The sequence below is a fragment of the Malania oleifera genome, chromosome 12, assembly GCF_029873635.1.
Source record: "Malania oleifera isolate guangnan ecotype guangnan chromosome 12, ASM2987363v1, whole genome shotgun sequence".
Taxonomy (NCBI): Eukaryota; Viridiplantae; Streptophyta; class Magnoliopsida; order Santalales; family Ximeniaceae; genus Malania; species Malania oleifera.
The window spans coordinates 53,456,869-53,474,623 of NC_080428.1; the positions used below are offsets into that span (position 1 = coordinate 53,456,869).

A 17,755-nucleotide genomic window follows, 5' to 3' on the forward strand; every position below is an offset into this window, starting at 1 on the left:
AGCTTAAACGGATAGCACAATTGGATTTGAAATGATTGAAAACCTTGGAAATGGTTTGACTAGTGTGAAAACTGGACCTAAAATGACTCTAACAAGCTCGATCAAACTCTCTGGTCAAACTCCATTAAACTGAACGAAATATCCTTTTTTTAACGAAATATATTGACGCTGTTACTGATGTTGTTACTAATGTCATTTTTTGACATGGTAAAGTGGGGTCCAGATGATGATGTGGCATCTGACATAGCAAAGTGGGTCCCAGTTGATGATGTGGCAGATGCCATGGCAAAGTGGGTCCTAGGTGATGACGTGGCATCTGACGTGGACTAGCGGTTGTTGACGGGGACACGCTAACGTCAGCTTTTTCTTCAAGCTGTAGCAATTACGTGAGTTACACGTTGTGGGCTAGTCGGCGCATGAGGGCGCGTAAGGTCATGTGCTAGTGACCTGGTGGCGAGTGAAGGCGTGTGGCGACAATGACGGATTGTTGGAATTGCGTGTGGGCTTCTGGAGCTTCCGTTCGAGCTCTGGTTTTCTTCGTTGGCTTAGTCTCATTGAGAGGAACACTCTAGTGTGCTCAAAACTTGATTTTGAGCTACTTGAATTTCTTGGTGGTGGCGGTTTTGCTTCGATCTGGCTCTGATACCACTTGTTGGGGATCGAAGAGAAACAGTCGCATCACAAATAAAATAAACAAGCAAAATAAACACCAAGATTTAACGTGGTTTGACCCAAATAGGCCTACATCCACGGAGCAAACCAATCTTTCCTAAAACTGGGAGAAAATACAAGAGGAGGAGGCAACTGCACTCCACTCAACTCAACTCACTCTTTCTCACACCTCTCTCTCTCTCTCTCTCTCTCTCTCTCTCTCTCTCTCTCTCTCTCTCTCTCACCTTCAACTCAATTACACTCACATATATTTTACATGTACACACATCTCCATTTATATAGATGGATGGGGATGGATAGAAATGGAAGGTGACAATGAGATTCAATGGAGATGAGCTAGGGCACCGACACTATAGCACAACAATACTAGCTGTCCATTACAACTCAACAATATTGGCACTGACTCCACTATAGCTCAACAAAGCTGACACCTTCTCCATTACAACTCATCAATTCTATCTTTACCTTATATATATATGTATGTATCTTAAAAGTCGCCAAGAAAGGCAACAACATGCCTCCCTTTATGTGCTAAACACTAGAGTTGCATCAGCAGAAGAACACTCGAGCCAGCGACCAAGTTTGGGTCTCGATGGACTTATCATAGAGTCACTGCCCATGTTCATCTATAAACCAACAAAAGCTTTAGATGGTAGTGAAGGTATTGAGTGCTCAATTTGCCTGGGTACCATAGTCGAACAAGCCAAGCTTAGGCTTCTATCAAATTGTAAGCATTTGTTCCATGCAGAGTGCATTGATATGTGGCTGTGCTCACACACAACTTGCCCCGTTTGTCGTGCTCTGGTTGCACCTGGGATCCAGCCAGTGCATAGTGAAAAGGGCACGGGGGCCAACAATGTATATCAAGTTTTAACAGGGCTCAGTCCACAATTCTTCCAATAGAAGAAAGTAGGCTAGATGATGCTGCATAAGTGGACAAGGTTAGAGAATCAAGCTCATAATCAAGCTATTCTCAGAATCCAAGGCATTGGAGATGTTGATGCATTGGTGAACAAGGACCTATTGAGGCAGTTCTATGCAATGAGAAAAGGACAGAAGCATGTAGGTTAACATATATATATTTATGTTTATTGGAAAGTTTAGTTGAGTTATACACATGGGGTTTGTAGGCTACATAAGATTGTAAATTGCATCTGCTGTTTATTTTGCTGTTTAGAATAATAGAGTGCATCAGAAAATAATCCAGAAATTTGATAGAAATGAAAGAAAACGAAATGAACATGGGCAAGAATCCATGAGAGGAGGAATTAGAGACAATTTGGAAGCCCTGGAAATAACCCAGAAGCCATTATAAAATTTGCTGCATTAGTATAATAAGGCACTGAATATATCTTCTTTGCTACACATATCATCGGTATGATTCCTGAAATTTTTGAAATTTCGGGGCACTATAACAGTACCACTGGGATTATAGCAGTTCAATCATTTGGCTCTGTTAAGCCAAGGCCTACCTAATTACGCAATACTTTTCCTGATGTGGGTGATGTGAAAATCACAAGGCAGGGACCATAGTTTACCACATGGTTCCTAGTTTCTTTTTCAGGGCTCAGGCTAGCTTGTCACATGGTTTCTATGTTGTCAGGTGTACCAGTTAACCTCATGTCTCTGAATTAATGAATGGTCAAGAACTGCACAAAATGCAAAGTCTAGCAATCAACCAGAGAATGAACTTTGAATATTAAGAGTGAGTATTGAAAGGCTAGGGCAGGTTGGGAACACCTGGTTAACAAGTTCACATGGGCCAGAAGACTGTTTTGAGTTTTCTTATGATGTTTACCTGCTCATTATCATTGATCTCAGCGGCTAACCACAGAAACCCATTTAAGGTCCTTTTCTAGGTTGAGGGTACTTTGCACCTATTTCCTTTTGTGGGTACCTTCATGGAAAATTTGTAGAAACATTAATTTCCTGGGATCTGAAAGTTATGAGAATCCCCAAATTCCTATATTTAGGATATATAGGCGAGTTACTGTTTGAAGTTGAAGCTTAAACTTGGCTATCTCCATGGTTCAAGACACGGGTATAGATGGCAATTATTCCCGCTGACTCAACTTTAATTTCATACAAAGGAATGACTATAGACTTGTTTTTGCCCTAGGCTATTCAAGGCAATACTTTTGTGGTCCAAAGGTAGGCCAAATTAATTGTGTGTTTGAAAGTGTGAAATTTAAATTTAAATTTATATAAATTTAGATAAAATATTATGTAAAATTATATTTAATTTCGTCCAAATCTAAATCTAAGACCCAAAACCTTACTTCCAAACACAATTTAAGAGATTAGCCTCCCTAACTTTGCTGGTGAAATCTCATTCTCAATCAGCAGGATTTGATCACAACTCTCTCACATCAACACATTATCAATATAGAATTTACAAGTAGATTATTTGACATCACCTCGTGATTAATTTATGGCTCGTTGTTTTCCATTGTCATCCATTGTCATTAGAGAACTGATCCTTACAGATAATGTAGTTGATATTATCTGATATCGATGAACCTTGAATATTTTGCAAGATAATCTCAAGCATTAAATTCAATATCCATATCTAAATATTACATATTTGTATGTATGTGTGTGTATATATATATATATATATATTGAGAGAGAGAGAGAGAGAGAGAGAGAGAGAGAGAGAGAGAGAGAGAGAGAGAGAGAGAGAGAGATAAGGAAACCATATCAGTTCCATGTCAAAAATTACAAGAGCATATAAATGATTATCAATGGGCAGAAACAGAGGCTATATATGGAATCGAGGATATGGCCCCTCTCAATGAAGAAGTCCTAAATTTGCATGCAATAGGGTGGCCTCGCTGGAGATATCATTAGTACAAACACTACCCAAATAAAACTTCCAGAGATTTCGAGAGATTTTGGGACAGAAAGCAGCAGATGGGTCATGTGTTACCCGCCCCCTGTTCTTGTCACCCCACCCACAGAGGCCTCTCGGAAGGGACAAGAACAAAAATTTATGTGATTTTTTTTCCTCCCCAGGGGATTCACACACGCAGGAAGAGATGGTTGAGAAATAAGAAGATTCTAATTAAGAGTAATTTGCCAACTAGCCATTGATGCGGTGGATTGATTTTCTTTCTAAGACAAACAACTAAGGGGTGAGAAAATTTCGGAACTCACAGATAGTTTCCCTCCTCTCCCATAATTTTCTCTCGGATCTTTCTCAGCAGAAAACATGGGTGGCCAGCTTTCTGTTCCTTCTTCTTCATCACTCTGAGGTGGCCTACTTCTCCTCCACAACCCCCGAGATCTTATTCCACATTTCAAGATTTCCGTTTCTAGAATGATTTCTGTTGCATTTGTTTTTGGGTTTGTGACCTTAAAGACCGGCGATAATTGCTAGTTGTTACTCTCTGTATTTTCGCATTTGGGTTTTTCACTACAATCTCGATATTCAAATTTAGCTCCAAGTGCACCTCCATGGCCTGATGGAACAACGATGACACAAGAACAGAACCCATATCAGCAAATTTCCAGCAACACTAGCAGCGGCGGCGGCGGAGGTTCTTCGAAAAACCAGAAGCGCTCAAAAATCCCACAGAGGGGGCCTGGTGTTGCAGAGCTTGAAAAGATCTTGAAAGAGCAGCACAAGAGAGAAGAGGCTAATAAAGCATCTGAAGTGTTTCATTCCCAATCACGTTCGGTCCCTCTTCTTGGCCGCCATTACCACCCTCAACCCTCTCCGATCCATCATCCTCCGCCGCCGGCTTCCGCAGGGACGCCGCCGCTTCCAATGACAGCAATAGATCTTCCTTCCTCGCATCCTATAGCTCAACTCATTCCGTCAATCCCGAATCCTCATGATCTTTTCAACCCAACTCATATCCCCCGGGGAACCCTCTATGGTGATGGCAGTAGTGATTCGCTCGGAGGTGGCGGTAGCAGCGGTGCGAGCGGCGGCGCTGGCAGCGGTGGAGGAGGAGGAGTAGGTGTGTCTGTAATTGGTGGGTTGGGCTCGACCATGGATTGTGCAGGACAAGGCTGTCTTCCGAAAACGCGGAGCTTTTGCCAATCTAATTTTAGCGGTGAATTTCCCAAATTGGACTCTCGGCTCAAATCTTCCGCCCAATTTTCCGACCAATATGATGCGTATAGGTATTCACGCTTTTTGCAGCAAAAAAACCATTATCAATTCCCACCTCACATGGTAAGAATGTTTGTTTATTATATTATATGTCTTCTTCTTGTTATTGTTGTTATTATTATTATTATTATTAGTTCACGAGGGAATGCTACTGGCAGGTAAATGTTTGGCCTTCAGCCAGACTTGATCTTCAAACAGAGCCCCCTTCAAACCAAAATAATTGTGACAGCATTTGCTTGTTGCCAGAGGAAGAAAATCCACAGCCAAGTGCCCAACTGGTATGTCTAATAATTTTGCAGCAGAGTTTTGGTGCATGGTTGATTATTTCTCCACTTTTAATCAATTAGAGAGCCCTTTTTACGCCTTTCATGCATCTTTGCACGGGACATTTGGTATATTTTGTTTGGTTAATGGCTATATTTGCTGCTAATTTCTCATGATTTCTTTCATTGATTTTGATGAAAATGGGCTGATTTGTTAAGAAACAGAGAGGGTGAAAATGGGTCACTTTTTTTTGTTTTTTGTCCTAATGGGAAATCTCGCTGCCATGGTTACAGATGGTTGGCGTGAAGCGGCCATGGCCATACGCTGTGACGGACAGCACGCGGGCACCTCCTCTCCACCGCAGTAGAGTTCCTCATTTTTCTCCTGACATGCAAAGACCAGAGCAGTCATCTTCATGTGGAAGTCACAGAGCCTTCGATTTTGAATCTGAACAAACCAAGACAATCTCAAGGTTGGGTTTAGTTATTATCTCTGTTGCCCCTTTACCTCCCTCTCTCTCTCTCTCTCTCTCTCTCTCTCTCTTAAGTTTCAAGCTTTTGTTTCCCATCAGAAACGCCAAGAGGAGAGACCTGCGTGAACTGAAATCCCAGAAGTGCATTGCAGATCATGCAGCTTTTGATGGAAATATCCTCTCATTGAGGCCGCCCATAAATCCTACTTCTAGTCCCGACAGCAGCAAATCTGATATTCTCCCATTTCAGGTTAAAAAATTAATAGAACAAAGACAGCATTTCCATTTCCCCCCGTTGTATTTTACTCTTGTTCTAATCAAATTGTTGTCTGTGTGGTGTTAACATTGCCTGCAATTGTTATAATTTGCAGATAAGCAGTCAGGATACATACCAAAGTTTAGGAACCAGTGGTTCATTTCAGCAGAAGCCCTTCTATAACTTCATACCACCCCGGGAACATACCGACGGGGGAGAAACCACCTTGAGCTTGAACAATAGAAGAGGAAAACCAGGAGAAGACGGTATAAATCTCGACCTAAAGCTCTAATTTGGTAGTTCCTGTGGACACAAAAGTGTTGCATTTCTAATGCACAGCTAATTAAGTATGTAGGAAGGCATTCCATATACTGTTTTTCCTTTCCAAACAGTTTGATGTAGAAAACGAGTGTCGTTTAGATGGTTCTGTTCAGAAGTTGGGTAATGTTTGCTGTGGTTTTTAGGGTTTGTGTGAATCCTCATAAGCTTTCTACAGACCCCAGAAAGCCAATTTAGCAGTTCTTTCACAGTTTTTAGAAACAAAACCATATTTTAATTGATTATCACATTAATACGAGTAGCAGAAAAGATGTAGTTGAAACTAAATCGTATCATACTTACATTTGCAACACCCAGTGCATAATGCTCATTCAATGATTGAAAAGACTCTTTCAGCAATTTAAACCTCTAACCTTTGAGTTTGGATGTAAAACCCTTATCATTGAGTTAAGGCTCGTCTTCTTATAGTCACTTGATTGGTTGATTAACATGATAAGTGACATGGGAAATGAGGTTCTATAATAATCAATGCAATAAAATGTCAGTTACGCACAAGTTACATAGCAAATGTGCCATTCCCCCATTTGAATTACCAATGTGACATTCCCGTGATCACTGACATTGTCGCTAAATTTGGATTCTCCAGAGTTAATCAGTTTGGTGGGGTGAGTTCAGTTGTTCACTTAGTGCTTCTGTCTGTTTCTCCTCATAAAAGGTTCTTCCATGTGAAGCTCCAATGGTCCAAGGTTGCTTTGTAGTTTGCTTCATCCTCTTGGTTGCTTTGCACCAGCTTTGCTTTAATCTGAGAGTGGGAACCCTTGGCTTGATCTCCCTTGTGTTGCTGCTGTTTCTTTGTTTCTGTTGTATTATCTTCATCTACGTTCTTACGGGTGGTGGTTTTTCGGATTATTATTATTATTATTAGGAGTCTCATGTCACATTTGATTTGTAGAGTAAAATGGAAATGACCGAATAGGGTGGAAATTGAATTGAATGAAAATTTGAATGGAAAATTTGATAATATTCAATTCAATTTCATCCGATTTCATTTCATTTCATTTCTTGGTTTTGTTGATAATTATTATTTCAAATAAATTCAGTCTTTCTTTTTTGTAAGAAAAATTAGCAAACTAATTTAGGAGGAACTCATGATAAGAAAATTATCAAGAACCTGCATTCACAACAAAAGAATATGGGATTACAAGAAGCCATCCCATGACTACATTCTAGATACTTCAATTTTGTTAATCTGCAAATAGTTCAAACAATTATTGATTTGTGAATATGGTGGGTGATGAATGGTGAATGGTCTCAATCCCACTCTATTGAGGTATCATGCACTTTGATTCTTTGAGCATCTTGATATTGTTTTTTTTATAAGAAGGACGGGACCTCCATTTATTTATTGATAAATCCTCACTTTTGGCGGAGGAATACTGTGGTTACAAGATATTTAAAAGGAGGGACAAAAGACAAATCTTTAAAGGCCTCTCAAATAATAACACCAACATCCAGACAAAATAAGATTACAAAACCAATCAAATCAAAACATAACAAGGACTTACAAACCAAATATTACACAACAAAACAAACAAAAGATAAATAAAAGTTTTACATAAAAAGTATCTCATAATGATGACGTCTATTTAATATATCCTTACATGGTCAAAGTTTTTTTAGTATTCCAATGCCCTTAACTGGCAAATAAATGTGGGACATGTTCTTAAGATAGCAATCGCATGACAACTCTTATGTGAGATATAATGATTTTAGCTTACTATAATGAGGTATGATTGTCATGGTTTTGCTACCTAACAGGTGCATCGCAAGAGAGTGTAAATAAAGTAATTTAAATGATAAATTTTCTTAATGCATACTATATTGTGATATCTAACATATTTAGATTCAGTCATATATATATATATATATATATATATATATATATATATATTAGTATTCAGTAAAGAAGATAAAACAAAAAATAAATAAATAAAATTTAAAAATAAAAAATGAAACCCAAGAAAAGAAATACCACATAAATCGGTAGAAAAAATCATGGTCAGGACTTTAGAGGTTGACCATAAAACTACTCTCTAAAATTATATATATATAATCACTAGTGAGTTTGATCCATGGTAGAAAATCGAATCTTGTCTAGTGATGTATATACATGGATTGGACTAAATTTAATGGCCTAATCATTTGGGTAGGTTAATGTTGACAATAATATATCAAGTTCACTCGTAAAGACTCCCTAAGTCCTAATAGGAGTATTAGATCCAATGATTTGACTTTGGCTAAAGTGCTTATGCATATGTCATCTTGCTTATATGAATCTCATGAAAGAGGAGTTGTGAATCTTGCTTATGTAAATCTTATAAAAGAGGAGTTTGTGAGTCCTACATGATCTATCCCTTTGTTGAGTGCACCATCATATTGGTTTTATCGTATTTGACTAATGACTTATAGTTTTTTTTTTTAAAACAAAATTGAAAATCTTTATTGATATGTCTTTACTTTTGACGGAGGAATACCATGGTTATAAGACAAGCAATAAGGAGATTATAGATAATGAAAATAAAATTCTCCCAAAAACAACACCAACAACCAACCAAACCAAGACAACAAATCCAAATAATGCTAACTAAGAAACAAGTCTAAACATGCATAGATAAAAAAAAAATTAAACAAATCTAAATCCACCAAACAAAATTCGAGAGTTGAACTAACGACGAAAAGAAGTGAGACCCAACCTATACATCCAAAGTATACCTTTCAGACTACGTGGTAAAAGATTTTGTTTTTCGTAATTGACATTATTTCCCATTTCTCTTTTTTTGCGAGAAAATCAGCCGCACTATTGTCTTCCTTATATTGATAGATCACCATGAAGTTTACTGCTTCTAGCTCCACCATGAGCTCCTCCCAAAAATCCCAAAGATACCACAAGGTACATCTACTTTTCCAAAGTCAATCAACAACTATTCGCGAGTCACTTTCAATAATCACATTAAAATAATTAAGTCGTTTGCAAAAACGAATTACTTCCATTATTCATTTTAATTCCGCACTATTTTTCGTACCATTGCCAAAATAGCTTGAAAAAACCGCTTTCGTTATGTCATGGCGGTCTCGAATAATTCCTCCACCTTTTGAAGTATCAAGATTGTTCCTACAACTCCCATTACAATTATGTTTTATCCACCCTGCTAGAAGTTTAACCCACGAAATAATTTTTCTAGGCCTGGCGCAAACTTCCTGATGCTTAATTTGAAACTCTTTTAAAATCTTAATGTCCGACATCTTCAATTTTCAAAAAGATTTAGTGCTCTCAGTTATAGAACTAACCCAGTATCGAACACTTCCACATCTGATCCGCACTTTGATATAATCCTTCCATTCTCACTTTGAAACTCCTTCTAGATGCACCACGTAATCAAACACGGAATCAACCCGATTAAAATATCTTTAATAGACGATTTTTTAACATAGTGGAACCAGTTTACAATTATGTTATTCCAGGGAAGGATTTATTGGAAAGGAATCCCCAACACACTAGCACACTAGCCCGACACCAAACCTTTGAAGCCACTTCACCTAAAGAAAGAATATGATCAATGTTTTCCTGACTTCTCTGCACGCAACAATCACATGTTAAAGCCATTGTTATTCCTTTGGGGTAAATTCTATCATCTACTGCCAAGCATCTGAACTAGGCTTTCCATAAACACATTGAGATTCTTCTGGGCAATAAAGAATGCCAAAACCAGTCATTCCACACAAAATTAGCACTTCTGCTCCACACTGCCTCCCATGCTGTTTTTGTAGAGAAATTATCGTCAGGGGCAGGCTTCCAGATGAATATATCTTGCCCACTTTTACCAGCCGACACATGATGCAAACTTTCCATTGTTCTATCGGCACAAACTATATCCAGTAATAAATTAAAGTTCTAGTTGTTATTCGGCTAGAAATCCTTAATACACAATGACTCACTCTAAAAATGAGCAGTGCTAATGCTATCCCAAGTATAGGATTTCAGTTGTGTAACAATTAGCTCAAGGGTCATATTGTCTCCTCAGGAAATGTAGTTTAATTCCAAACTTTGTGTAAACCCGAAAGAAAATAAGAAAAGAAAACTTTACTGAACATGGTTTAGATTCGGTTTCTTAGATTTGTGAGATTTTTGCAATGAAACTTAAACCCTAACTAAAAATTAAATGCATAAAAATAACTTCTTAAATACCAGATTCAATGCCAGATTAATGAAAGAAAGAAATCCTGCAATCATTCAACTAAATAAAAATACTAACTTTAAACATAAACCCAAACAAGAATAAATTCTAACTATATAAAAACACTAACTTTAATAATAAAAACACCCAAAGAAAATATCTAAATTCCTACAAAAACTTTAAATAAGAAAAAATACAACTGAAATTAACAATAATAATGCTCAAATAAGAATTTAAATGCAAGAGAAAGAGATTTAAATAGAAATTTATCTAATAAAAAGAAGATTCTTAAATTAAACAAACAAACTATTTTTAAACAAAAATTAATCCAAACTTTGAATAAATTAAAAACTTAGCGATAAAATTAATTCTAAAAAAATTGAATTCAAAGAAAGAGAGATATGAGAGAGAAGGAGAAAGTAGAGGAAAGAGAGTAGAAGAGTCGTGAGAGAGAGAGAGAGAGAGAGAGAGAGAGAGTAGAGCGTAGGTGAGTGTTGAGGAGGAGAGATGCAGCAGCTATTCTTCACGCTGCTACTGCTACTGCAAAAGCTGCCCCAAGGTTCCTCTGTTCTTCACGCTGCTTCCAAGTTCCCTTTGCGGCATTGGTTTCTAGGAACTCCCCAAAAGAAAACCCTACAGCCTCCTTTTTAAAAGCTTCCAGAGCCCTAAAAAAATATACCCTTAGGCCATCCTAGCATATACTTCATGTGGCCGAGACCCTCTAGTGCATGCTTCCCGTGGGCTTGTTGCATGGGTGGGTCACATCAGCCCACTAGGCCCAGCTTCACATTCATCCCGCTTCACGCACGGTCTTGGGTCTTTCTAAACCCAGCTGCCAACTCATGTCCAACTTTTGGCAGCCCCTTCACGTGCATGCACAATCTCATGGACGACCAGCTCTCTTTCACGGCTTCAGCCGTGCACGCACGTGCGCGCATGCGGGCACACACGCGCGTATGTATGGGTTGATCTTGTCACATGCCCAACCCTTGGCCTCATCCTTTAGTTCCACCACACGACCTCTTCATTTATGCAAACACCCCACGGTTCCCAAGCCATGGCACAACTCACGTTAAAAGTGTGCATGCCTATATGAATTTGCATGCAAGGCTTCATTAACATTTTTAATTTCAGATTTAATTTTCAAAAATTTCACAGCACATCTTTATGCTTACGACTTGCGTACATTCTAATTTCATATTTAATTTCCAAAAATTTTCCTTCAATAATAAAATACAAAAATCCATAAATTATTTAAAATAAGATTAAATATTACAAATTGGGCGTAATGCTAAAATATTGAACATATTTAGGCATTTTATTAAAAATATAATCTGTAATGTATAATTTTTAAATGCCTAAATACGCAACTTTGACGCGTAATCACACAGCTTCTTCTTCGAAATATCCTCAGTGCTCACAGGTAACGGGTATGATGTTAGCCACCTATTGAACCAAAAAGAAGAGTTCCCACCTCTCACCAAAATTTTAACATTATGCATAACTTCTTGAATGGTGGCCATCATTGATCTCTAGAATCGAGAGTCATTTGGTCTTCCCTTCCTTATTAATAAATGATCATTTCTGTAATATTTAGCCTTGAAAAACCTACCCATAGATTGTTAGAAGTGAGCAATTTGAAAGCAAATATGAACTTCTTTAAGATATCTTAAGCCCATACCCCCTTTCGAGGTAAGTTTACAAATTTTCCCCCAAGAGTGCCAATGAATCTTCCTTTTACCTTCCACCTCTTCCCATAAAAAATTAGCAAGAAGAAAGTTGATGTGCGAATATGTGACCTACGAAACATTAATAACAGACATCAAATGTATAGACATGCTAGAAAACACATGTCTTAATAAAATCAATCTTTCACCTTGTAAAAGCAACTTAGATTTCCACTTTACAATTTTCTTTCTAATCTTTTCCACAAGAGGCTCCAAGGTCCTGGAAGAATTTTCCAGAAACCAAAGGTGCACCCAAATACGTAACTGGAAATTTACCTTCCATGAAACCCGTGATCCTCAATAAACCACGTTTCCGAGTAGGAGTGATGTATTTCGAAAGGAATAATGCTGACTTTGTTTTACTAATTTTTTGACTTGACCACTTCTCATACATCTTCCCACCATTTGCAAAAATAAGAATATCATCCGCATATAACAAATGCGAAACCAAAGGGGCCCCAATCGAATGATTAAATTGTCCAATACAACATATCTCATAGTTTTTTCTAAGCAACCTTGTCAAAACCTCCTCCATTATGATGAATAAATAAAGAGAAAGTGGATCCCCTTGCCGCAAGCCTTTAACAGATTGAAAAAGCCCTTTAAAGGTTCTATTCATCATAATGGAAAACCACGGAGACTCCACACAATTTTTTATAAGCTTGTAAAACCTTTCAAAGAAATCAAAAGCCTTAAAAACCTCCAGAAGAAAATTCCAGTTTACTCTATCATAAGCCTTAGCCATATCAAGTTTTATCATCACATTGCTGCCAGCTATTTTTTTGTGCAAAGAATGAACCATTTCCTGTACAAGTGTAATATTCTCAAAAATACTACGCCCTAAAATAAAAGCACTTTGTTCATGCGAGACCAACTTATCAACAACCACAGTTAGTCTAAAAATAATAATTTTGAACAAAATTTTATAAGCCATAAAGCATAAACTAATAGGCCGAAACTTATCAAAGCTAGAAGGATTGTCCACCTTTTGAATTAAGACAATAAACGAAGAGGAAAAGAACCTAGAAAGAGGAATGCCCTGAAAGAAATTCTTTGCCGCATCCAAGACATATTTTTTTTACAATATCCCAGGAAGACATATAAAATTCAGAGCCAAATTCATTTGGTCCCGGACTGCTTTCTTTGAGAATAAAGAACATTGCTCTTTTAACTTCTTCTTTCGTCGGTTCAGTGCAAAGGAAATTATTATCAACAACTAAAATTTTTCTTTGAATACACTCGGAGAGATCACAAGGGTAAACCATTGAAGACTCTGAAAGAAAATTCTAAAAAAAGTAGCCACTTCATTATGTATTACTTCCGCACCATCCAATATCCTCCCGTCGTTCAAAACCATACAGTTTACACAACTCTTATTCCACCTCTGATTGATAACTGAATGGAAGAATTTAGAGTTATGATCCCCCTTAATCAACCATTTTTTTTTTTTGCAATTTGTTCTAGGCCAAATGCTTCCCTATTCTCTCGCACCTAGATCTCCAACTTAGTAGTCAAGTAATCGACTTCGACCTCCTCATAAAAACTTGCTTGCAGTTGATTTTATAGAGATTCCATCCTTTCCTAGGGAGCTTTTAGGTTTTCTCCCACTCTCCCAAAGACAGTTTTATTCCATGCACGTAAAGCAACTTTAGTTCTCTTAAGACGAATAGCAAGTTTCAAAAGATCTGAAGTCGAGTCATTCTTGATCTAGGTAACGCATGACAAAAAAAATTGTGTGAGCTCCGCATATTAAGGAACCAAAATGGAGTAGGGTCATATAAAGAGAATGACGTATTCGTATAAACCACCGTAGGACTGTGATATGAGGATTTCCTACTCATATATTTGAGTTGAGCCAAACCATATAGGTTGGAAAAAGCATTATTAATAAGAACTTGGTCAAGCTTAGCCCAACTACGAGCCACCCCTTCATGACATACATAGGCCTATGTTTGATAAATCAAAGAGACCACAATGATGTAAATAGTCATTAGACTCCATCATAGGTAAAAGAGGTCTTGGATTTCCACCAATTCTTTTAGTATCCGTTTGAATAACATCAAAATCACCTAGGACCAACCAAGGGAAATCCGATTGGCACTCCTCCAGTTGCCGCCATAATTCTCTTCTTTTAACATAAGAACATTTGACATAGACAAAACTGACTAAAATCTTTTGGCCGTCCTTGAAGAACCACTCAGAAATCATTTGAGTCGTAATTGAAATCACCTTAAAGGCATTCATATCCTTCCAAAACAACCACAATTTACGCCCTGATTTTCATTAGATATAAAATGGAGATAATTCAGAAAATTACCCAGCATTACCATCCGCTCCTTAGCCGCAAAAGGTTTTGAAATAGCAAACAAATCAACATTAAAATTATTAATTAGCTTCTTTAACCTGCCTCTAGACCTGCCCAACCGTCCAATATTAAAAAAAAAGTAAAATTGTGTCAGTCATAAATTTAATTTATACGGTCAGATGTGAACCTCTGAGATTTCCCCACAGATTTTTCCTTTCTAGTTTTGGTGTTTCTAGAAGTCCATCTTTGCCTTCTATCAGACTCATACATTTTTTCTTTTCTATTCAACACTAAAATTTCACCTTCCTCCCTCTCTGACAAATAACCTGGAGCCAATTCCCCTTGATGTAAACCTTGGTTACCACCTTCAGTCAATTTAATATTTTTGCCATGATCCACTTTCTCTTGAGACATAGGTTCACCATATGAAACTCGAGCATCATCATCACACCCAATTTTTTCACACTCCTCTTCATTACACTATGTTGAACTTTCATTCATATTATTTTCCAAGCCTCTATGCAGTACATCAGACTTTTGCATTGCTTCATGCCCTTTTTCTTGAGCCATAGGAATTTTCGATAATACAGGGCATGTAATGACCCAGAAATTTAAACTAATTAAATAATTAGGAAATATCATAAATGAAATGGATTAAAGGATAGTAAGGAAAAAGAAAAGAAATTAGAGGAGGAATAGCAGGCCTCGTCGACGAATGTTCTGTCTTCGTCAATGTCCTTCTAGAGATCGTCGACGAAGTCTATTTCTCATCGACGAAGGAATCCCAAGAGAGTAAATTTAAAACTTTGAATTTCATCGGCGAATGTATCTTCTCGCTGATGAAGTCTTTTTATTGGTTCGTCAACGAACCCATATGTCTCGTCGACAAATCCATGTGGCAGCAATGTCTATGAAAAGATCCAAGGTTGCTTCCACGCGAAGAAAACAAGTTTTCCTCATTTCTCTCTCTAGTAAGTCATTTCCTCTCTATTCTCTCTTCAGATCCGGCCCGGATTCAACCTAAATAGCTGAGCAGAAGCCGCTATGGTGTTCTAGGGAAGATTCTCTACACATCTAGTGAATCAGTTTCTTAAACTAGGCTTTTTTGAGAATGCTCCTAAGTTAAGGTAAGGGCTAGGTTTCTTAGTTTTGGGGGTTTTAAATGCTTATTTGAGATTTAAAAGTTGATAATTGCTGAAATAATGGGTTATTTGGGGTATATCTGACTAAACTAGGGTTTTGATTTAGGGTCCAAGTGAACGTCGTGGGTATCGGTTCGGGGATCCTATAGGCGTAGTTCATTAGTCAGGTAAGGGGAAATTGTATATTAAAACATATTTTATGAAATGAAAGGTAATAAATTATGTTATATTTATGTTTATGTTTTGGTGTGGATTATTAAAATGCCAACCATGTAAACCATGTTTTCTGAGCCTAGGACCATTTATATAGCTATGTATATGTGAAAATGAACTGATGAAAATGAAAGGTATTTTCTGGGAAATTATGTAAGAAATGGAAATTATATTTTCAGAAATTAAATGATAAATGTGGGTTGGCTTATTTTACAAGGAATATGTATGAATTTTACTACTAAATTGTATGGCATGAGTAAATGTAAGTTCTGTGCAAATATATGTTAAATGTATGAGATGCAGGCTAAGTAAGTAATGCATAAGAATGAAATATGATATGAACCATGTTGTTTGTGTATGCTACTGCAACCATGTAAATGTAAGACAACTGAAAAGAGCTGTGTTAGCAGATTCTAGTGTATTTTTATATAGATTAATTAATGACAGCTAAAAGGAGCCGTGTTAGCATATTCTAGCGCATTTATATGTGGACTAACTGATGATGGCTAAAGACCAGCTGTAGTACGAATGAATGAAATGAAAATGGAATGAAATGAAATGACAATGGAATGAAATGTGAAATGTAAACGATATAAATGGGAAAGAGTCACTTAAAGTGAAATGCAATGCAATGTTTAAGCTATAAACATAAACAGATGTGAATGATTGAATAATGACAGAAATAATAATGTATTATGATATTAAAAGTATCTATGCACGTAAAAAATGTTATGATTGGGCGGCACGTACACTTCCCCTGAGGGCTTGCTGAGAAAGGCGAATGCGCTAGTAACTTCAGATGTGGCAGTAGCTGCATCACGTACTAGGGCAAAGGGAACCTACTTGTATAGGCAGGTAGATTTCCCTATTCTTGGGAGCCTTCGTTGGTAAACCTTTGTTGAACTGTGTTGGTATGAGATCAATTTAATACTTGAGGGCTTACTAAGTAAGGTGAGTGCCCTGGTATGCTTCAGCAACGACCCTAGGGTTGCCCAAGTATCATAGCAGAAGGGTGCTACTTGTATGAGTGGGTAATCACCCCTATCCTTGGGTAATCTCGTGGGTTAAATCATTTCATGTGATTGATTATGTTCAGAGAATGGTTTCAGTGTTATGATACTGTTTTGCAAATGTTATTAAAATGAGGTCTATAAATCTCATGTTAGCCACACACTATTTTTAATATATTGTCTCTTCCCTTACTGAAATGTGTCTCACCCGAATATGATTATTTCTTTTTTTCAGGACATCCTCAAGGTCAGGCTTAGAGAGCTTGAGCATTTTTAACATTTTTAGGATTATAAAAAGAAAGGGTATATTTTTGATAATATTTGGGGATGTAAATATTTTATGTTTTATGTTTTTATGTTTTAAGGCTGATGAGAAAGGAATGATTGTGAATATTGAAATGTTTTGGATATATGTGTATATATGGAAATGCAGGTGATGAATGGATAATATGGATTGTAGATAGGAAATAGTAGAGTTTGGTATTATATGCATGGAGATTATATATATGTTTTTTGTTGCATATGTATTGATTTATGGATTATTAGGATTTTATCAGGTATAACATACCGGACTAGGTTTAAGGGGTTGAGGCGTTACGTTTTGGTATCAGAGAAATGATTTTGGGGATTATACTTTGAGAACTTTGGAAATGATCTATACCAAAGTATAAGAATTAGTTAGGATAAGGATATTAGATGGAAAGGTTAGATTAGGTTTAGGGAAGTATAGGATTTTGTCTTATGGTTTGGAGGCAAAAATACCTTGCTGAACTTCTGTGATTTTCTGATTCAGTCAACGATCTCAGAAAACCATGATAAATCCAATGACGATAATGTTTCTTAACCGTGAGATTGGTCCTTATAAGAAGATTTTGGATTTTTATTGGATTTAATTTAATGATTATGTTGTTTGGGGTTATGATATGGAATTCTTGTCTTTTCTCTATCCTATTTTCAGGATGGATTCTGGAGATGAGAATGTAGAGGCTGAAGGAAGAGAGTATTCAGTGACTTCTAGTGAAGAATAAATAGATACCTCTAAGGTGCTATGGGGTATCAC

The 17,755-nt window shown here is 37.1% G+C and overlaps 1 protein-coding gene across 1 annotated transcript; it reads left to right on the top strand.

Moving 5' to 3' along the window:
• Positions 1-3,331: 3,331 nt before the first annotated feature.
• Positions 3,332-6,356, top strand: LOC131143708 (uncharacterized). Its single transcript, XM_058091974.1, has 5 exons — positions 3,332-4,855; positions 4,951-5,070; positions 5,350-5,528; positions 5,628-5,778; positions 5,900-6,356. Exons 1-5 carry the CDS (start codon positions 4,148-4,150, stop codon positions 6,074-6,076), a joined length of 1,335 nt encoding a protein of 444 aa, XP_057947957.1. The 5' UTR covers positions 3,332-4,147; the 3' UTR covers positions 6,077-6,356.
• The last annotated feature ends 11,399 nt before the right edge of the window (positions 6,357-17,755 follow it).